General features: G+C 43.8%; 1 protein-coding gene across 1 annotated transcript; it reads right to left on the reverse strand.

Annotated features, from left to right (window-relative positions):
* Nucleotides 1-1,694: 1,694 nt before the first annotated feature.
* Nucleotides 1,695-18,468, reverse strand: LOC125301773 (nuclear receptor subfamily 1 group D member 2-like). Its single transcript, XM_048254500.1, has 9 exons — nt 17,646-18,468; nt 9,990-10,391; nt 9,599-9,687; nt 9,291-9,435; nt 6,031-6,447; nt 4,539-5,005; nt 4,189-4,374; nt 3,852-4,062; nt 1,695-3,681 (listed from the first exon to the last, which is right to left on the reverse strand). The coding sequence occupies exons 1-9, from the start codon at nt 17,659-17,661 to the stop codon at nt 3,485-3,487; spliced, it is 2,130 nt and encodes a 709-aa protein (XP_048110457.1). The 5' UTR covers nt 17,662-18,468; the 3' UTR covers nt 1,695-3,484.
* Between the last annotated feature and the right edge of the window lie 4,119 nt (nt 18,469-22,587).

Consider the following 22,587-nt stretch of genomic DNA (forward strand, 5'->3'; position numbering starts at 1 on the left):
TTGACCAAGAGTCACAATGTCCTGCCAGGTTACTTGGTGGGCCAAAAGTCACAATGTCCTGCCAGGTTCTTGATGGGCCAGAAAATGGAGATGATAAATAATGAACAATTTTCTGGTGGGGAGCTTCTGACCTTGTTAATCAGCAATCTCAATTGGTTTAGCAGTGTGTCACCTCCTTAATCCTTCAGCTTGCTCCACAGCCCTATATGGCTTTAGACGGGAGGAATAGTTTTGCCCCTGTGGTAGGCCTATAATAAACCATTGCACATTATTGAGGGGGTAATAAAAATGGCAATGTAATTGCCTGGAGTTTCTGGCTGTGTCAAGCCAGTACTGCTGTGTTGACATTGTAAAGCCATCACACAATAAATAACTTACTACTGCTGAAATATTTAATGGAGTCTTGGACTATGATAGCCTTAGGACCTCGTACAATATTTTAGCTGTAAACTATACCTGATGCTACAGAATTCAGATCATTTGTAGAAGTCAGTGTGTGCTGTAGTTAGCAGTGTATCACATTAGTTGGTGACCACCCTTGTCTAACCCTTTTGTTTCTAAGAAGCCCCAATATATACTGTACTTCATGCACTACTGGTATTCCATAAATATACCAACTATATAGGGATGCTAGATAAAACAAAATGTAAATGTATTCATATTATAATGAAAGATGTTGTTGAACCAACATATTCCCATCCAGTTAACATTTAGTTACATTTTGGTAACATTTCAGTAAATTTTTTGGCCGATTCTACTGATTAGGAAACAAAAGCTTTGTATATAAAGCATTTTCTGTTCAGACACAGAAAGGTAAAGTATAATTAATCTGAGAACTGTTCTCTGGCATAAGTACCTTGTTAAATTAAAACTGGATAGCAGTCACTCACTCCTGCACTGTTACTGACTTAAAGGCTAATCATGACAGGCCCTCAGACAGCAGCAGGCATGATGAGGGATCACAGTACTAACAAATAAGCAGCTCATTCATATATACACAGAAATGCTAATCTACAAATCAATTTTGTATATGAGTTCAAATATATCATATAAAATATAAAATATATCATAGGTATGTATGATGATATATGCATATAGTTTTTTTTATGCAATTTATATAATTTATATATCCTTACAGACTCCTCACAGTATAATTCTGCTCATATTGTTGTCAAGTTGGTCCATAAGCAGGTCAAATTTGACCTCTTGTTCATGGTAATCTTTCATAATCTTTTAATAAATTTCATCAATTAATCCGCCCGTGTCATGGACACATCAATACCATATGGAATGACCACTGGGGTGTAAGCTGAGCAATTCAGTGCAGAACCCCTTGTGCTCTTTTTCCAGTGAAGGAATTTCCAAGAGGAAAATCAGTCACTGACATTATTTTATTAGATCCCCTCACACAGAATGAATAGACACACTATATATATTCTATACTTTTAATGCCTGTAGCGCTTAGGGATGTGTCTGGATGTAGGTGCGCATCCTGAAATGATGACACTTTATCGATCAAATGAGAAACCCCACACCCCTTATCGCCGTTCTGCTATGTCCCATACGTTCTCTTATGGATGCATGTGCCATATGCTGCTGTTGCTAGGCTACCAGTCTCATCCAGTAGCATTCCTCGCCCTGTACACCACAGATGCTGAGGTGGTCGGTGGCAGACAAAGAAACCAGAGACAAACTTGAATATGATGGATCATTTTCATTTAATATAATTTCTACAGAAGAAGAATAACAGAGCACATTTACAAAATATACAATGATGGGTTGGTAGAGTTTTTTGGGAGGGTGCTAGGCTGTCAGTTCGAATAACAGCAGGAGTCTCAAAATCACAAAAAAAAAAAAAAAAAAACAATCCTGAAGCCTCGTTTAGACTCACGTGTAGATCGACTGGCCTCCAGTGACACAAACCAAGGTGCTGAGGTGAAAGTTGAGAGGTCGTATTTGGTTCTGGCTATTTTTAGAACTGTGGTCATTTCTCCCAATAAAGGGATGACCGACCCGAAATAATGACCCCTCCTTCTCTCAGGCAAAGCCCCTTTTCTTCCATATAAGAAGCCCTTTAATATTGAGCGCTGCAAACTAGAGCAGAGTTAACCAATTCTTCTCTACAGGAGTGGTATTTAGATCCACAACTATACAATATATACAACAGTGTAACCCCTGAAAATTGGCTATACATCTCTCCTCTAGGGTATAGACAAAATTACTCATAGCTCCCAAATTCCACCACACAAAAGATCACTGGCATTTCTCATATAAAGCATTTACTCATATACAATTTATATCTTTCAAATGTCATAGAGATATTTCATGTATGCCCAAATATAAAACAGCTTATTTTCATTGTAATTGTAGCAATGACACAGAGTAACAAACACATGTTTCTAAAAGAGCCTGTCATAGGCTGGAAACTGGGAGAGGAATGAACTGCTAGTGTGATTTGGTAGAGTTGGAGGATTTTGTTGATGCTCATTGATGCATTAGAAGTGTGTTGTTTCCCCCTGAGGGACTGTGGATGGCTGTGTACCATGTTTGTGAGTGTCTTCAGTAGGATAATCTCCCAGCCTACTACAGGATTGTTTTGCATTATGTCTAGTTGTGTATGCATATATGAAAGGAGATGGGTAATCATACTAACAGATCTGTTTCTACAGAGCATAGAGGAGAGCGACTGATAAAAAAACACACTGCATCGGATTTTTCGGAACTGTTTGGAGAACTCAGTCGTTTGTAGCACTTCAAAAAGCAGAATGTCCTATGTCTTTCCAAGGATCCTTATGTCCCCTCAAAAGTGGTAACAATTCTAATCAGCCCATTCAATGACATTTGACAGTAAAAGCATTGCACATAAACAATATTCTTCACTCATCTCCTTAGTCATATTCCTCTACTTCTCTCTCCCCTTAGAAATGTCTCATTAAACTGAAACACTAAAGGGAATAAAGACAGCCAAAGGCCACGGTAAGTTTCTGCTCTCTCTCTAGTTATGTATTTATAAAAATAGATACAACAGTCTTTCTTTTTTCCACTCCTCAGTCTGACAAAGTCCTCGTAGCTTAGCTTTAGCGGACATTTTATGTCCATCGATGTGGTGGTTGCCCACGGAAAAGGTCCTTCAGTCTTGAGTGTTTGGAACATCAAACGTGGAGTGATAAGGTGCTAGTGGAGGCTTAGTCTCTGTAGAACACCTGGAGGACGTCCACAGCCAACACACCTGTTCCTGTATTTTTTTTTCTTTTCTTTTCTTTTAAACGGGCTGGTCTGTTCAGTCGTCGTAGTGATACCATGAGTGGATTCAAATGTACAACCACTCATCCACCTGCATGGACCAAGTCTGTTTACAGGTCACCAACTCAAGTCCTTCCTGAGGACTTTGTTTGTGTGTATGCGTGTTTGCGTGTGGGGTGGGTCTACATTGTGCTCAAGAGGTGTTGGGTGTGGGGTTTAGATAAGGAAGTAAGTAAGTAGTTCAGGAGTCTATGCGGAAGGCCAGCAGCTTGTCTGAGTGCAGGGTGTTCAGCGTGCGCAGGTCCGGTAGCCTCAGAAGGAGCTTGGGGAACAGCGAGCTGTCGTCAGGGCGACGACGGGTTACGAGCGCCCGCAGTGCACCAATCAGGCCTTCCTGGAGTTGCTCGACCGCTCCCACATCTGATATGCCTGCCCGGTCTGCAAAACACACAGAGATGAGGAGATAATTAGTCAGGGGAACAATAGACTGCAAATAATTTCTGCACATTGTACTCAGTGCATATGCATGTAAGTAAAGATGTATGTGTGTATGTGTGTGTGTGTGTGTGTGTGTGTGTGTGTGTGTGTGTAGCTGTCTGTGTGCGTACCTGCAGACAGCAGCACGACAGCCATAAAGAGGGCCATCTCGTCTGGCTCCAGGGCCATTGACGAGAGCTTCTCGCTGAACTCAAACATGGCATCCAGCAGAGAGCCCATGCCCAGGGCCCGCAGAGTGACCAGTGGGTATGTCTGCCCGTTCAGGAACGTCACGGTGCGCTCCTTAGCGTTGAACAGTGAGCAGAACCTTACCATCAGAACCTAAGGAGGGAACCCAGAATGTTTGGTTAGTGATCCTTATTAACAGTCATTCACAGTGATCATTAACAGCACACACATATCACACACACACACACACAGACACACACACACAAACACACATTTTACCTGGAAAGTGCCTGCTTTGAGCAGCATAACCTGGTCATGCTGGCTGAGAGCCTGGAAGCTGGGGATGCTCTTGGCAAATTCCACCACCTCTTTGACCGCTGGGGTAAAGCACTGGGAGAAAGCCTCCCACACCTGCTGGCTAGAACGCCCCGCGGGGGTCACTGGGCTCGCATTCAGGGGACACGCCTGTCAGGGGACAAAGGAAGTCAGAGTTAATGACTATCTGGGAAATGTATTTCTTAAGTCTTTGTATGCTTTGCTTGTTTCAGTTATTCACTTGCACAGACTGTATTTACACACACACACACACACACACACACACACACACACACACATTTACACTCACTTACCAGCACTTTGGTTCCTCCACCCAACCTGAAAGGACAAGAGGTGGGTGCCTGTGTTTCGTTGATGGAGTGGCTGTTTTGATTGGCCTGGTAGTTCTGAGAGGCAGGGCAATGTTGACTCTGATTGGATGAGGCTGGGTGTGTGTAATGACTGTTGTCGAGCGTGGCGTTCTCCCGGTGAGTGACAGGGCAGCGGGCGGGGCTGGGGTGGTACGCAGACGTGGGCTGGCGGTGGTAACTCTGATGCGGGGCATCATGGGAGTGGGACTGCGGGTGGTTGCTGTCCTGCGACGCACCGTTGCCGTGGAACCTGGCAGGGCTGACATTGTTGTTCATGTTGTTGTTGTTGTTGTTGTTATTGATGACGGGCTTGACATCTTGCTCCTCACTTTTCACATAGATGTTGCAATACGTCTGTGAGATAGACCCGATTGCTTCTTCGGATTGGCTCTGGTCAGGACTGGCCGGGTCTCGGGGAGGGAGCCACGATCTCCATGGAGGCCCGACTCATTGAGACTGTTCATGTAGCTCTGCATCTCGTCCAGCAGCCTCTGTTTCTCCCGTTTAGGAATACGCCCAAAGCACAGCTGAGGGAAGACAGAGAAAGAGCAACACTTTAAGTAAATCAATTTCCAAGTAAATGAGACACTCACTGACCTATATAACAGAATCAATAGAGCTCTTCTTGCTCAACACACTTCAGGAGAAGACACTGGGCTCTTTGTGACGATTATGAATCAACCAGGAAGCATGACAACTGAGCCAAACAGTCTCGTAATCTTTTCCATTCTGCTGACCTATATGGCTGTAATCGGATCGTCATAAAAAAACAAACAAACTACTTCATATTGTTCTTCGCATTGATTTTGTAATCTGAGAGCTCTACCAAGTCCACTGTCATTGTAGTGCTATTCAGTTAAGGGGCATACCTAGCACTGAATATTCGATGGCTACTGGCTTATCGCATGTGACTCAGAGCCAAGGCAATCGATGCAAAAACTCCTCTAGGTCCGAATGAGCACAATCAGTTAGGAAGTGGGTCAGAGAGCTACACTACTAACACTTATGAGGCTCAGCTTGGGCTAAGGCTTGGCTGTGTGCAGGGCTTTTAATCATTATGGCACAGAGATGGGTGAAAGCCTCCCTCCCTCGCATCCGCCTCCCCCATCTCTTACTTACCTTCCCTGCCCCCTCCCCCCCTACACTCGCTCTCGACCGGGTAGGTCTATTTATAGCTCTGTGCTACTTTGTGCTACGCACATACACCTTCCCACCACCAACACACACACACAAACACATTTACACTCACTTACCAGCACTTTGGTTCCTCCACCCAACCTGAAAGGACAAGAGGTGGGTGCCTGTGTTTAGATTGATGGAGTGGCTGTTTTGATTGGCCTGGTAGTTCTGAGAGGCAGGGCAATGTTGACTCTGATTGGATGAGGCTGGGTGTGTGTAATGACTGTTGTCGGCGTGGCTTCTCCCGGTGAGTGACAGGGCAGCCCGGGCGGGGCTGGGGTGGTAATGCAGACGTGGGCTGGCCGGTGGTAACTCTGATCGCGAGGGGCATCATGGGAGTGGGACTGCGGGTGGTTGCTGTCCCGCGACCTTCCACCGTTGCCGTGGAACCTGGCAGGGCTGACATTGTTGTTCATGTTGTTGTTGTTGTTGTTGTTATTGATGACGGGCTTGACATCTTGCTCCTCACTTTTCACATAGATGTTGCAATACGTCTGTGAGATAGACCCGATTGCTTCTTCGGATTGGCTCTGGTCAGGACTGGCCGGGGTCTCGGGGGGAGGGGAGCCGTCGATCTCCATGGAGGCCGACTCATTGAGACTGTTCATGTAGCTCTGCATCTCGTCCAGCAGCCTCTGTTTCTCCCGTTTAGGAATACGCCCAAAGCGCACAGCTGAGGAAGACAGAGAAAGAGCAACACTTTAAGTAAATCAATTTCCAAGTAAATGAGACACTCACTGACCTATATAACAGAATCAATAGAGCTCTTCTTGCTCAACACACTTCAGGAGAAGACACTGGGCTCTTTGTGACGATTATGAATCAACCAGGAAGCATGACAACTGAGCCAAACAGTCTCGTAATCTTTTCCATTCTGCTGACCTATATGGCTGTAATCGGATCGTCATAAAAAAACAAACAAACTACTTCATATTGTTCTTCGCATTGATTTTGTAATCTGAGAGCTCTACCAAGTCCACTGTCATTGTAGTGCTATTCAGTTAAAGGGGCATACCTAGCACTGAATATTAGATGGCTACTGGCTTATCGCGATGTGACTCAGAGCCAAGGCAATCGATGCAAAAACTCCTCTAGGTCGAATGAGCACAATCAGTTAGGAAGTGGGTCAGAGAGCTACACTACCCAACACTTATGAGGCTCAGCTTGGGCTAAGGCTTGGCTGTGTGCAGGGCTTTTAATCATTATGGCACAGAGATGGGTGAAAGCCTCCCTCCCTCGCATCCGCCTCCCCCATCTCTTACTTACCTTCCCTGCCCCCTCCCCCCCTACACTCGCTCTCGACCGGGTAGGTCTATTTATAGCTCTGTGCTACTTTGTGCTACGCACATACACCTTCCCACCACCAACACACACACACAAACATGTGCAAACACACACAAACAAACACGTGGAAACGCACATCCACATGTTTAGTTAACACCCCCACGGCTTTTTTGTTCTCTTCCCTTCTCTTCATCTACACATCCTTCATTTTCACTCTCTCTCTCTCTCTCTCTCTCTCTCTCTTGCTCTCTCACTTTCTCTCTCTCTCTTGCTCTTTCCCTCTTTCTCTCCCTCTCTCTCCAACTGAAACTGGGTCAGTAGGTGATCTAGTGGAGGTGATGTCGTGCATGTTTGGAGTGAGTGAGTGAGTGAGTGAGTGAACGAGGGAATGGCAAGATGAGGGATGGAGTGACTGCTCAGCTGCCGGAGGAAGGGTTAAAGGAGTGCACAGGGGAGACAGATATAATGATGGGGAGGGGGAGAAAGGTAGAGGGTGGAACACAGGGCAATTGGAGGTGACAGTTTTCAGAGGGCTTTGCCTGTGCACTGGCCCAGGGTAATGATTGCCTCAAACAACTGCCTGCTACTAGACCTGTCTAGAAAAGGACAGGTCATTAACTTAATGTGGGTCAACACATATTGTATTGAATTATGAATAGACATGGGTATGATACGCTGTTCTTTCAGCTGCATCTATAGAATGCCTTATGTTAAGATACAACCCTGTTCCGGGGATTAAATAAATTACCTAATATTTCTTATGATTTATGCTGTACATCATTACTTTCCATGGCCATCAGTGAAATATTGCTATATAATAATCTCTACTTCTAAAAGAAGCTTGTAGACTAGTTATCAACTAAAATTCCAACACAAACAATAGGAAGAGGAAATCAAAACAGGGGCACATATGCTGCACGATAAAATGAGAATATGATAAATTACATCGTCCGTTGCTTTTTCTTTATGCTTTATAGGTCACCCAAATGTGTATGCTGGCTTGTGGAGAAAACTATGATTTATTATCACCTACTTTGCTGTGATCCCAGGGGACTGCTGTGTCCTACAGGGACACTGCAGACATAGCGAACAGTACGGGTTGTGCTGGAGTTATGGCAGCTTGTGATATCGCAGCCTGTTAATGGTTTACATGGGCAGATTTGTATTGAAATTAAGCTCGAACTGTATCACAGTTTCAAACTGGGGAGGATGTTAATTAATTGCATGATAGGAGTGTGAATGGGAGCCTGCGAGTGTGTTTAAAGCAAGGCAGGGGTGGGCGATCAGGTGCTTGGTTGTCCCCATTTCCCAAAATAAACCGTGTTCGCTGCAGTTTTCAGAGTGAATGATGACTTGTGGGACTTCCAGGCTCCTACTGTAATAAATCACTGTCTACCGGCAAGAGGAGAGAGGAGAGAGGAGAGAGGAGAGAGGGAAACAGAGGGAGAGAGAGAAGGGTGGAAGGGGAAGACAAAAGGGAAAGATGGGGGAGAAAGATAGTAGCGAGAGAGAGAGAGAGAGAGAGAAGGCATAGAGGGAGAAGGGAGGATGGCATGAGCAATGGAGAAGGAGGAGGATGTGGAATTGAGGAAGCTTGTTGTGAATCAGGTCACTACATGACAAAAGATTCTTCCCCGTGTCCTGGTTTAGCTTCTGCCCACAGTACGCCTCCTTTCTCAGCATCTGAATCGTCTTGCGGAAAGACTCTAAAATACGTGCCCCTCACAGAAAAAAATGCATCTGACCTCTATTCAAGTTCCGTGTGGTTATATAGTTTGCATGTATTATGTAGTGTGATGAATTCATAAAGTTCTGCAATGTAGATTACTTTTGTACAGGTAGCGTGTATGGTGTTTGCATAATGCATGCTACTATATTAAGAAGGCATTAGACTACATGTCATTATAGCCTTCTTACAGTCTTACCTACAACACTATTAGAGCTACTACCGAATATAATGAACTGTAATCAATATGACACTGATGTATGACTCTGTTATTGCTAATGATATTTTCTCTGGCTAATGCCATAGTCCATGGAGATCGACTTTCATTGAATTCAATACAGCAATGCAGCCAAAAGAAATGGCCAGATCAGAGGTCACTGCTTGGGCTCAAAGCCTTCTTGAAATCACTGTATGTGTATGTGTGTGTGTGTGTGTGTGTGTGTGTGTGTGTGTGTGTGTGTGTGTATGTGTGTGTATGCATTTGTGAGTCCACTGTGTGCTCTTACCATCTCTGGACATGCCCACAGACAGGCACTTCTTGAAGCGGCAGTGCTGGCAGCGGTTGCGGTTCATGCGCATGATCAGACAGTTCTCATTCTTCACGCACATCTTGTAGTGGATGTTCTGCTGGATGCTCCGGCGGAAGAAACCCTGGAGGAAAGAGAAAGCAATGTTTGTGATGGATAGATAAACAGATTTACAGATAGAGAGACAGAAAGGTGGGAGAGAGACAGAGAGAGAGAGAGAGAGAGAGAGGATGTTTAGGTGCCTGTGAATGTGTCTGTATTCGTAATAGGCGTGTGCTGGTTCTTACCTTACAGCCTTCACATGCATGGACACCGTAGTGAAATCCTGATGCAATGTCGCCACATACTTTACACAGAAGAACCATCCCTCCTGTCTCTAACAAAGAGACAATAGGAGAGAGAGAGAGAGAGAAGGAGACAAGAGAGAGACAGAGAGAAGAAAGTTACATTCATGCTTAACAAAAGTTTGTAAAGGAAGATTTAAACAATGCTCAATTTGGGTCATTTCAATGTGCTCTTTAACAACCAAGCTATCAGTCTTAGTCTTACTTAACTTCCTCATTGACTGAATATTTGGCAATGCAGCTATCTGTTTAGCTGTTAGTCATTCAGGGTTGCAACCTACATTTCAATATCATGATGGAAAAAAATAGATGTCAAATTCAAAGTAAAGCTTACTTGTAAAAGTCCCAGTGAAGCCATACGGTCTCTTAGCCACCATGGGGTGAGAGTAGGACTGCTGACCTCCAGAGGTCATAGTAGGGGTCACCGCCGTGGCAACGGAGGCGCTGCTGACCTCCGGGAACTGAAAGACCAGTCTGGCTGAGGTAGGGGTGCCCACTCCTGAGCTGTCATTGTTGGTGGCACTGCTGGCATTGGAGCCATTGCTAATGCAACCACTGCCAGTGCCAGCTCTTTGCTTCAGGACCCCGATCTCAGTGAAGGAAACTTCTTCAGGGGAGGAGGGCTGGGAATGGGAGGAAGGCGACTGCGTCTGGTACCCACTGGAGGGGCTGCCGGGGCTGCCAGGACTGGGGCTGGCACTGCCTGTTGACCCAGCATATAAGATGACACTTCCACCTGAGAGAGAGGCATTGAGAAAAGGAAAGACCACTGTTTAACAGGCAGTTTCAGAAAATATTACAACCCGAGAATGTCTAGATCTCAATTGTATCATGGGCATCTGATCCCTAGGAATAGAAACTTTCTGGTGGGGGGTTGAGGTTTTGAGAAGGACTCCCATTCATCTGGCATATATTAATTCTCAAGATCAATGACTGAAATATGGGTATGAGTAAGGTTAGATGTGGCATCTAACAGACCCATCTGAAGATCCATCCATTTCTTTTTCATACAGATTCTATATCCAACACTGGGAAAGCACAGCTGCACCTATAATATATTCCACTTAATTCTCATCATTATTAGAATGTACAAACGATGATAAATAAATGACTGTGTGGTTCATGCATAGTCATGCAGACTGACATACATAAACAATCAGATAGATTAAAGGTCTGTATCCCTGTCAGAACTATCAGTGTTTATCTGAGACTAACCAGTCCGGGCTGAGTATATTGAGATGACATCCTTCACACCCCCACACATAGCAGAGTTCGGTGGAATGATGAACAAAGCTATACCCTGTTTGTTGGCGTGTTTTCATGTGCTTTCCATCTGGCACTCAAAACATAGCCTTGACCAGGTTTCTGGTCAGAGTCTCAAGTGCCATCATGAATGATGCATTGACAGTGGAGTGGATAAGGGAGGCATTTAGTTAGGCTGTTTATCTTTAGAACCAACCTACTTTTTAACACTGTCACAACGATAAATATACTGTATATCAAAGATACAGCCTACAAACAACGAAATTGCACCAGATACCTCTAAATAATGTCGCAATAATGTCTCGAAATGAAATTATGTCTTAAATGGTAGCCTGTTACAACAACGAAAGGCTACACCTTTCCACCCCGCCTATCATTATTGAGAACAAACTGTTCGAAAACAACTTGGAAACTTGGAATCTCGGAAATCCCTTATTACATGCATCGCATGTGTTTATACTCCTCCTTCCCGCCCCTTTCCCTCTCTCTCTCTCTACTCTGTGCCCGCGCGCATCTGATCTATTCATGTGTCGTGCGAGAGCTGAGCGACAGGCTCACGTGTACGCGGAGCCGAGCCAGCTGCCGCCTCGATTACACTAGCCAGCCCCCGCTTCCCCTGGCGGCGCGCCTAGAACTCGCTCCAAAACTGCCAGCCACCTGACCGTCGCCTCACATGGACTCCTAACACAGTTAACGCCCCAGCTCACAAGGCTCTTTCCGCAGTCCCGTGTAGACAACAGCCGCAGTATTTAGAAAAAAAAAGACGCGCCCGCATAAACACGCACACACGCGCGCGCGCGCGTACACACACACACAGCCAGCTTGATGATCACGTTTAAAAAGGGCTTTAAAATGGTAACCGGAGGGGGGAGTCGGATACCGTGTGTGTACTCTTTGGCATTTGGACTGAGTCACCGGAAACTAAGTGGGCGAGCGAGAACGTGAACAGTCACGTTTGCTCAACATACGATGTTGTTTTGTTTCGTTCTTATCCCTTAGGGGAAGTCATAAAAATGTAGCAGTAAAATGCGATGTACTTCTCATTGAAAAACTTGTACCAGACTAGCCTACTTGGCTTTTTGCAGCTGAGTAAATAAATGTTAGCTTACTATTAGCCTGCTACAGACACCAGAGGAACATTAAAATCAGGGTCTGATATGATGACCATATGTAGCCCATTTCCAGGAACCTGTTTTGCATTTTATGCATTGCTATGCTTTTTTCAGCAGGCTTATTTTATATATTTACACATAAAAGTTATTGTGCAAATCCCAATAAACAAAGGCAACACATCTGCCTTGCCAACCTCTCATTTGAGTTGAGATTATGGAATAGGCTGACATGCGGTGTGTGTGTGTTTGCATGCATTCAAGTGCGTGCAGGACCTTGCCAGTGCTCTCATGCTGAAAGCAACAGTGGGCGTCTGTAGCAGCCTTCCTGTGTGTCTCCCCCTCGCAGACACGTGCGCTGATCCCCGTTAAGCCCAAGTGTGTTTGTAATTCTTCAGGCAGCACGTGTCAGCGACTGCAGTGCATTTTGGGTCATGATGTTAGCATGTGGCAAGTCTGACATGCCGCACTGCCTCCCTCTCCCGCCTACCCACCACACCCAACTACTCACACATCCTGTCTGCCTATCACTCTCAAGTTCATCTGAGTCACAGTCTTTAAGCTGTTTGCACTGTTGCCTTGCTGTGTGCTGAGGGAGACTCTAACCCTTGTCCTTCTCAGAAGCTAAGGCTTTTCCTGCAACCACACAATATGAGGCTCTCTATCTTGTGCTCTCTTGATCTCTCTCTCTATTGACTCCACTACAGCTATGCAGGAATACATTAAAAGGTGTGAGTTTTATAACATTCTAACAAAATATTCTATTCCATTTCCACAAAAAAATCAAGGTTCTAAAATCCCATGTTAAATTCAATGAACACAGATATTCTTTAGAACGTTCATATTCCATCATTCCCATCTCACCGGTGTGAGGATACTCTGTTAATAAGTGCCTCTATGTTTTTGCGAGAGGAAATATAGATTTTCACACTTTATTGAATACTTAGAAGTGGCAGCCCTATAATCAATCTCACATGCTTGTTTCTTAATAAGCCATAAAACGACTGGCTGTTTCACCACCACGCTACATTACTCCCAGGAGAGCTACACGGTGCATATTGCCTTTTATGACAATACCATGTTTACCATAAGCTGACATGGATACTGAATACCTATATATAAACCTACATCATGCACACTTCTCCAGTCCCCTGTCAGTAATACTTATGTGATCCCAATACATTGCAACTTGCACATGCAATATGGGGGGTGGGAGGGGGAGGGAGGCAGCAATTGTCATCCTGCTTTTACAAACACAAGTAATTATTTCCCGAAAAAAACTACCATAACTTTGATGAGATGATAATGAATTTGATTGATATTACCAAATCTCAACCTACATGTTTTAGTAAATTATGCCAATTGAGCTGCAATTATCACTTCAGCACCATGGTCAGCACCATGCAGGAACTTTTCATGGAGTAGGAATTTGTCATCAGACTTTGAAGACCAGATGGACCTGGCCTTAGAGATAGCTTTCTTCACAGATGTCACACCGTGTCAATAAGCACCCACTTATAAAGCATCACGGATGTTTACAGTCACAACCTTTCCAAATACAAACATGCTCTCCTTTTTTTTTTTTATTGAATAGCCAATTGCACACACAATGCCTGGCAGTGAATGGCATGGCAGGGAGGATAGTTGTGTGGATGAGCTTCTCTCTTCTACTCTAGTCATGCAAACATTGAGGTCAGTTGGTTTCCAGCCACAGCAGTAGTCAGCAGAAAGGGCCCAGGCGTGGCTCATGGCTGGCTTGCAAATCAACCCGTGCAAGCCCTAATCTGTCAATGACCACAGGGCAGTCCAACAACGTGAGCACTCTTCAGTTTCTCACTACACTGACGGCCCCATCTCCCAAAAACACACACACACACATTTTGTCACTGTCTGGCTGCCCGACAGAAAGAGGAAGGCAGAATGAGGGAGAAAGATAAGCTCATTGCCAAATCCCCTTTCTCACACATATCAGTTGATTCAACTGTTTCCCACAGGGCTGTGCTGTGTGGTTAGGTTACATTAACATCAGATCCAATAGGAGAGATGATCAATATGAGAAAATAACAATTTCATCCTTGAATGCCCAAATCAATAAATGTTAAGATAACATACATATTTGTAGGAATTAATTGGTGGCATTGTATGTGGATAAATATGTAGGCTATTCTGTGACAGATAAATGCCTACTGTCAGTCTATCACTGAGTTCCAGAATTACTAATACAATTTAGCAGGTAAGTCTCCATTTTGCCTTCTCAAGTATTATGAATAATGATAAATATGGCTATGGAACACCGTCCAATTTGTGGGCGATAAATCCTATTTAATGGAGGGAAATGGCCTTTGAAGGCATTTAGAGCTAGAATTTATGTACTGGATCAAAATGCACATAATAATATGAGTCAGGCTGCTCTTTTCCTCTACAAAGATGCTTGAAGAATGTCAGTGTCTTGGCAGAACTGCACTCTGTGAAGCTGGGAAAGTAGGTCAGTTGTATGTCTTGGGGCATACCTTATTATGCGCCGAACAATATACTACTGCCAAAGAATTGTGAGCGTCACTAACAATGGTCTAATTTATTTTCATTTATTTAGTCATTTCTTACATATCTTAAGTCTTACCTCTCTACCCTTACAACTAAATTGAGTATTTTGTCTCATCTGAGCGATGAGTTTACATTTTAGAACATCATCAGTGTTCTTTCCTGATATATTTGCGCTTTCTCCAGGGCGCTTGTCAACTTCCATAGCAGGAGCTATTTAATTCGCCTGCCAAAGGTGAAAAAGGTAAGCGCTGATTGTACACGGTTATTTTAAGGCACGGATAGCCAATCTGTTTTCTTTAGACTATGGTGTGAAGGGAATAGTCAAACCAAGCTGTCGAGTGACAATTAACTTTCGTCTGAATATGCTTGTTTCGTTGCTATCTGAGACAGAATGGGCTAATTCGCTAATGGGTGCTAATCGCAAAGTCGCTTTCGGATAAAATGGCATCACGTTGCGCTCACTGTAGAGAAAGAATAGGGTAATTCGATGCTATAAAACCCATGACCTACTGACCAATCTCGCGCCGCTGGCTGAACCAAAACAGTACTCCCCAGAATATCAACGAGGGAGAGGGAAAAAGAACGAGAAATGGGGAGGGTGGTAGGGGGTGTGTGCCTGCCTGGGAAATCACGCGCGGCACGTGGCTGTTGGAGCCTGTCCACGTGAGGGAGACTCGAGGCAGCGAAGAAGATGGGCAGTCGGGAGTGTTCAGTACTTCGTGCCCATCGCTATCAAGTCTGTTGCCATGCAAAAACAGTCTCTGAGCTCAGCATGAACCAGAAGGTTGGATTAAAATAGCTAGTGCGGCTGCACGTGTGAATGCCACAATGTCCATGTTTATGACTGCCCCTGACTGCAATTATATCATCTTGCTTTTCTAATGCTGCTAAATCTTAGGTGAGATTGAGAAGGGCCAAGTATTTTTTCGCTTGTCACACTTATTGGCGTCGATGAATTGACAACAGCTGTACAGAGCGTACACAGCTAATGTGATGTCACATCCTCAACCCTCAACCATTTGGGTCAGGCTTCCGCACAAGTTAGGACCATCAGCATGCAGTTTGTTTGAGCACCTACTTACATTTGTAACAGTGACCAATAAGACATGTGACAAGCCTAGAAACCAACGACTCTCAGTCTTTGACTGCATTTCGACCACCCCAATTTATGTCTATAACTGGTGAAACGAAATGCAGCCTACTGGTGTTATACAAATTAGTAATGCCATTCATCAAAATCTAAGCAGATTTTCACTGGTAAGTGCTGTCTTTACCATGAAGGCCTAATAGCTGGGACTGGAGTGTATGTGAGTGATGCAGTTTAACCTAGAATAAATCCTTCATAGACTTCTGTGGTAGGGCAACCATGTTCCCATTAGTTTAAGAGCAGGCAACCATGGCAACCATGTTCCCATTAGTTTAAGAGCAGGTAGGTCGTCTCATGTAGCCTACTACCTAAGAGTGCCCTTGGACACACAGATTGTTCACAAAATAATCTGAGTTCATTTTTTTTATTGAAGGGTTTGTAAGTTCCATAATAAATTATTAGGAACTACATACATATCATGCCTTAGCCTATGTTTGAGTCACCAAGGCGTTTTTTCCACTATGCACGTGAAACGTGTAAACCTATTCATTAACTAGACAGACTACAAACCAAAATGTTTGTCAAGGTTTCTGCGTTTGAGGTGGGCATGTGAAGTCCTTGACATTGCCTGGTCACACGTGTTGGGAAAGAATGGACAGTGAGTCAGAGTTTATGACTCCGATTAGTAGACTATGGAACAAGAGTCACCGGTCAGGGAGCGTGACTTGGTGCATTAGTCGTCAGAATGAAAACGCAAGGTCTTGCCGAGGTCGCGCCCAGGGAAACACCTTACAGTAGTGGCTTTATTGACGCTCCCTTTACCCGCCCTCCCTTCGACCCGCCCTCGAATCGCCACACTCCCGCCCCACCCGCCTCTCTCTCACACTGACACCCATATGCTGAAACTGAGAATACATCCGACAATACAGTAATTCACAAAAGTTACGGATTTTTCTAGAACACTTACAAAGTCATCGAAACAATATGCTACATGTCCCTACAGAAATACGAGGCTAAGCTTTGAGATAGCACTCGGTAGTACGTTGAAAAAGTTGCAGTGTGCTTGAGTTTAACTGTTTCCCTTGTAGCGGAGTTCCCGAGTGCACAAACACGCGAGTAGGGAGGTGGAACATTTACACGTGAGAATGTTTATGTGTTGCCAAAGCAGGAAATCGCTGCCAGATCAGTCGCAGCAAACAGCACAAAGATCTTACAAGCGCAGCTTGATATTCAACTCGCTCTACGACTGTCAAATTATTCACATTTAGTCTAGGCTAGGCTTTCCACACAAAAGTGACAATGAACACTTAGTGTCTCGTCTGTTTCAGACCCAGTAATTAGATACATAACACCTTTATTATTATATTATCATAACGCTATTGTTATCTTGGTTGCGACATATTTCGAACCTCCGGTTTGCGAAAGTAACCTTACAGTCGGATATCGTGTCCACTAGTAACTTCTTATGACTGCCCGCGACGATATCATAAGGCTACAATGTAGCTTGTGCTACCCCATCTACGGACTGTAAGGGTGCGAACCCATCCACAATGAAATTGACATTTCTTTAGGTGGCTAATTAGGGCGAAATGGTAGGCAGGTTACGATATATGTCGCTGATATGCCACAGCTCTTAGTTTTTACACTATTACATTTTGTTATAGCCCATTGAAAGTAGCCCAAACATAATCAGCCTGCTCTAACAATCGTTCATGTCAACTGTAATCAGAAGACTATCAACTTGCACAATATTAATCAAATATGAAAACAGCAAATGACAAAATGTTTTTCATTACAACACTTATTAAATATAATTGTTTTACTAATTGATATTACCATTTAATAGCATGCTGTCTACTGCTTAGCAACAGTAAGCTACATTGGTCTCAAACAGTGACACTTATAACATTAGATCATTTGGCTGTTCATCCATGGACATGTAAAATATGCAACAAAAGTAAATGTGTTGCCCAAAAGAGACACTCACCTGGACTGTTATCCATTGTAGCGATGCTTCCTTGACTTGGTTGAGAATGAGGAAAAGTGACCCTGTATTAGTTGTCCCTCTGCATCAATAAAAGCTGGCGTCAGGTTAGATGAAAGCGTAATGTCTACCCGCGTTTCCAGAGAAGGCAGGATATAACCAATAAACGCCGTAACATAGGGGTCGTGTCAACCCTTCAAGAATAAAAAATAGCTTAAGAGCAACTGTGCTCAAATTGGAGAAAATTGCCGACAGTCAGAAGTAATTGTCAGTGCCCCACAGATGAGGGGGAAACGACAGAACGTTCTTAGCCTGCTTCGTCTGATGTCTAACTTGGCTGAGTTGTCCTGAACAGGATGTGTGAGGTACAGTAGAGGTAGGATCTGGTGGGGGAGAAAGACAATCCAAAGAATTTCAGCACAGGTGCTAGTGAAGTCACAACACTATGTGGAAGTAGTTTAAGAGACGCACGCCCATTAATAGGTGCTCACACTGTAGCAGCACGTTTTCAGGTGCTTTAAAAATGTGACTGCCTATGTCCTCGATTTTTTTCTCTTTCTCACTGCCCTTGTCCTTTCAACCTCAGTTGTTTTTGTTTTTGTATGCCAAGGATTACAGACTTGCACACACCCTCTCAGGCTCTCAGTCTCTTTCTGTCACGCTCCTCCAGCGAATAACATCAACCTTTTCACTTCCCAGCCTCTCGCTTTATTCTCTCTCACGTTTTCATTGGTGGATGGTTAGCGTGAAAGGAGGCGAGGCAGTTGGACTGACATTGGAATGTTTCGTTCGAGTCCCGCTGCATGTGCATGCAGCATGTGAGTCGCGAAGACCGCTGCCCTACTGACACACATTTTATGCAAATACACGGGGCTCACGATGAGAAGGGGAGGAGTGACGGGCCAGAGCACATGGAGTAGAGGCGGAGCTCACCGTGACTGCCTCCACCGCTGCACGCTCGTTCCCGCTCTCTATCGCTCCCACTGTCTGTCTATTTGCTGTGGTGTTTGCGGGAGGTCTCCACAAAATGTGTTTGTTGGTGATGCTGTTAACACCTTGCAATAAATGTACGACAACAAGGGGTTGTTTGTGCAAAGTAGGCCTATCGCAAAATCAGAAACAAACATTCTCGAACACTCGAGAGAGCCACGAAAAGGCATCCTCGAGGACACGTTTTGGGCGAACTCATGCTGACATTCTGAAATGTAGGTCACCATCACACTGTTTCAGAGACCCATATTCAGTTATACAAAGCAACAGTTTAAGTATGTCATTATAAACTCTTTGCATATGCTACATTACATTTACAGAAGATTTCTGTAATAGAATTAGCAAAGTTATATGTTAATATTTTTTTTTTGTCAGAACATGCGCATCCTACATTCATTCTGTTAAACCGCAGAATTACAAACTGATAAATCACCTGATTCACCTCAACAAAACAATACATGTCTGAGCGACTATAAAATGCTTAGGGAAGTAGGCTAAAGTTAAGACAAAGACTATACGACTGCATTGCGCCACACAGTGGCTACGTTGTAAAATTACATTTAACAGCAAATCAATGTAGAGAATGTTGCTCACTGCTGATTTAGCCTTAAAATGATTTAGACTGGCTAATTTTTTCAGAGTTATTTACTAACAACTGTCGTTGACTTCTGGGTCCTTGTTTATCATTCACACCAAAAAAATAGTTTATGCTTTTTACAGACCTAGCCTACTCAGTTTAATTAACACACCTAACTGGTGTATTTTGGCAAACCGCCAGGATTTTATGCAGCTGAGGTATTTTCAAAGGAATATCTTTGAACATGTGAAATGTGACATACCACAAGCCACAAGTATAAGGTGTTTACACCTTTGTGGAACAAACATGGTGTTACTCCCGACCTGTGTTTGTGTATAAGGTATGGCATGTGACGCATCTCTGCAGTACGCACAGATACCAGTTTGCAAATGAACTCACATGTGGATTTTAAAACGTTTAAACAAACAAGAACAAGCCACAAATAATTTCTCAGTGTGTTTGAGCTGTGTGTTTTGTGTGGTGCTTTAACAATAACCTAACCGTGCTTCTATTGTGCCTCACACCTCATGCTTTGGAGAAAAGTCTCTGTCAAGTGAAGAAAAACATAATTACAATGGGATAATAATAATGACATCCAAAAAATGCCTTGTATTTACCACAAGTCCATAAAGACAATTTATCCATAATATGTGTAAATCACAGGGACATGTCAAAATGCGTAGGTGGCAGTAAATAGGTTAATCAACCAAAACACATAAGGTGCAAATAAACAAAATACCTAAGCTCTACACATGTTTTATGTTCATGGTTAAGTTTTTGGGAAGCAGAAAGAAGCCATTGTATCCTACTGTGAATATAGTATATTGACGGGGCAGCCGTGGCCCACTGGTTAGCACTCTGGACTTGTAACTGGAGGGTTGCCGGTTCGAGCCCCGACCAGTGGGCCGCGGCTGAAGTGCCCTTGAGCAAGGCACCTAACCCCTCACTGCTCCCCGAGCGCCACCGTTGTAGCAGGCAGCTCACTGCGCCGGGATTAGTGTGTGCTTTACCTCACTGTGTGTTCACTGTGTGCTGTTTGTGGTTCACTAATTCACCGATTGGGTTAAATGCAGAGACCAAATTTCCCTCACGGGATCAAAAAAAGTATATATACTTATACTTATATACTTGAACATTTATGAATACCTTCTTGTAGACTTAAACACAGAGTGGCTGTTATATACCCATTCCTCCCCGAAGTAGGCCTAAATAAAATGTGTTATGGATCTGTAAAAATCTTCCCAGAGATTTTCTTTCCTGTCTTGAAAATATTCCCAGACATTTTCTTACCTGTCTTGAAAATGTATTTTTTGAGTTCCACAAGAAACAAATATGTTCTTATTGAGATCTGTTTCTCCAACTACTTTAGGAGAAATTACGGAGAAAAACAATGGACTGAGAAGAAAAGAAAGTTGACAAGAGGAGGACTATTTCTCAGGAGTTGAAAATAAGAAATATGAGAAAAAGGGCCAAAATATCATATTTATGTTAAATAGCCCAATTCCAGTATGTCTCGAACAAATAGGCTAAACTAAGGAGAGATTTCATTTGGAATTTTCTTTTCCTCTAGGTACAACCCAGTAGATTTTGCCTGAGACTTTAGTAACCAACAGCTTGGGGGCGACATAGTCAAGCGTATGAAATGAACTAACCTCCAAATGTGTGTGCCTCAACGTGCCTGGGAAATTAGATAGCAGAGATAACAGTTTGTTATTTTAATGATATTTTCATGGTATTTTCATTTTTCTCTCTCTCTACACCCCACACACCACCACCAATTTGTAACCAGTTGTTTACTTTGAGTTGTTTATATTCATGAGTAAATGTTTATGACTGTTGTGGGTATGTGCGACTTGTATGTATTTGGTGTGTGTGTGTGTGTGTGTGTGTGTGTGGGTTCAAACTCCTGCCAACACTCACGCCTGCAAAACACCTTGTGTCTATAGCACTATGTATACACACGCAAATAGCCCCGTGCACATGTTCTCCATTTAGCAACCTGCATACTACTAACACTCATGCACTCACATTGTACACGCAGACACTGCCAACCCACTGCATCATTTCACAAACAGATGGTTTTGCATGAACAGGTGCATACACACACACACACACACACACACACACACACACACACACACACACACACATCCATTCTATATACTTCTATATACTCAGTAAGTATGGTAGCCTCTTCGCCCTCTCCCCCTGGCCTGGTGCTGCCATGCAGGCCAAAGCAACAGGGCCTCACTCTGACTTTCATTAGCCTCTGCTGACAGAGGCGCCTCTGATTTAATGGCAGCTCAGCCCAGGGCTAGACGGCGTTCGGCATCCCCACTCCTGGTCCAGCAACTTCATTTGTTTACCTTTGTTTTGATTTGGTGAGAGACAGAGAAGTAGATAGAGGCAGAGAGCAGAAAGAGACAAAGTGGGAGAGCAAGAGAGAAAGAGAGAGAGAGAGAGAGAGAGAAAGTGAATGAGGAACTGCACTGATGAGATAATGCCAACCTTAGATAAGCTTTGGTGCGTCAGACAGTTTTTTTTGCGGTGATGCTTTTGTTCCTTGGAGGTTGAAACAGTACAATGTGTTTTTTCGTGTCTATTACTGTGCAGCAATGGCCAGGGAGTCTAGAATAACTTTAGATCAAAGAAATGCATTTGCATCCCACAAAAAAGTTGTAACAAGTTGTCCAGAGCTTGATGCTATCTCTTTTGACTAAGCCCCTGCATTGTCTATGGTAACTTCTGGATGAGTTGATCCATATCTTCATTTGACATGCAAATGTTGTACAACTGAACAGTACAGCCATTGTAAACATATGGAAAATGTTTTTGTGTGATTAACCAATTCCCATGACCAATAAGTGCTTTTCGGCCACTTCGCCTGTCATGTTGACAAACAGTTGTGGTGATGTCACTGGCAGAAAATTTTAGGGAGCATGAAGGGAGAAGTCACGGTTGTGTCATAAATGATCCCCAGTGATGTCAGAATTGGCATATGTCACAATTGTTTCTGATGGGCCTGGACCAATAACCTTGCTGCTCTATTAGAGCTCTCACCAATCACATTCTGGCCCCCCACGCTATACTCCAATCAGCTGCTTTTCCAAGAGCCCACAGATCTTCAGTAATTAGACAATCATTTCCACATGTGGATCAAACTGCCTCTCAACCATTCACTCCCCTCCTCTCACTCCCCCCCCCCTCTTTTTCTTCTCCTTGTTTTTCCCGATCCTTTGCTTTCCCTTTACTTTTTTTCAGAACCTTCTTCTCTCCGAATATCTCTCTCACTTGCATAAACACACACACATGTGTAGTTACCTAGTCCTAGGCCCACTTGCAAAGACACACAAACAAGAAAGAGAAGGAAAGAGAGAG

Source organism: Alosa alosa, chromosome 10, assembly GCF_017589495.1.
Source record: "Alosa alosa isolate M-15738 ecotype Scorff River chromosome 10, AALO_Geno_1.1, whole genome shotgun sequence".
NCBI classification, from domain to species: domain Eukaryota; kingdom Metazoa; phylum Chordata; class Actinopteri; order Clupeiformes; family Clupeidae; genus Alosa; species Alosa alosa.

What these genes read in the sequence shown, in the direction of transcription:
- LOC125301773 (XM_048254500.1), bottom strand. An exon ending in AGCCCCGCCCGGGCTGCCCT is followed by an intron (nt 5,006 to 6,030) that starts GTCACTCACCGG and finishes TCCCTCCCCGAG; the next exon opens with ACCCGGCCAGTCCTGACCAG. An exon ending in TGTCGTGCTGCTGTCTGCAG is followed by an intron (nt 3,682 to 3,851) that starts GTACGCACACAG and finishes TGTGTTTTGCAG; the next exon opens with ACCGGGCAGGCATATCAGAT.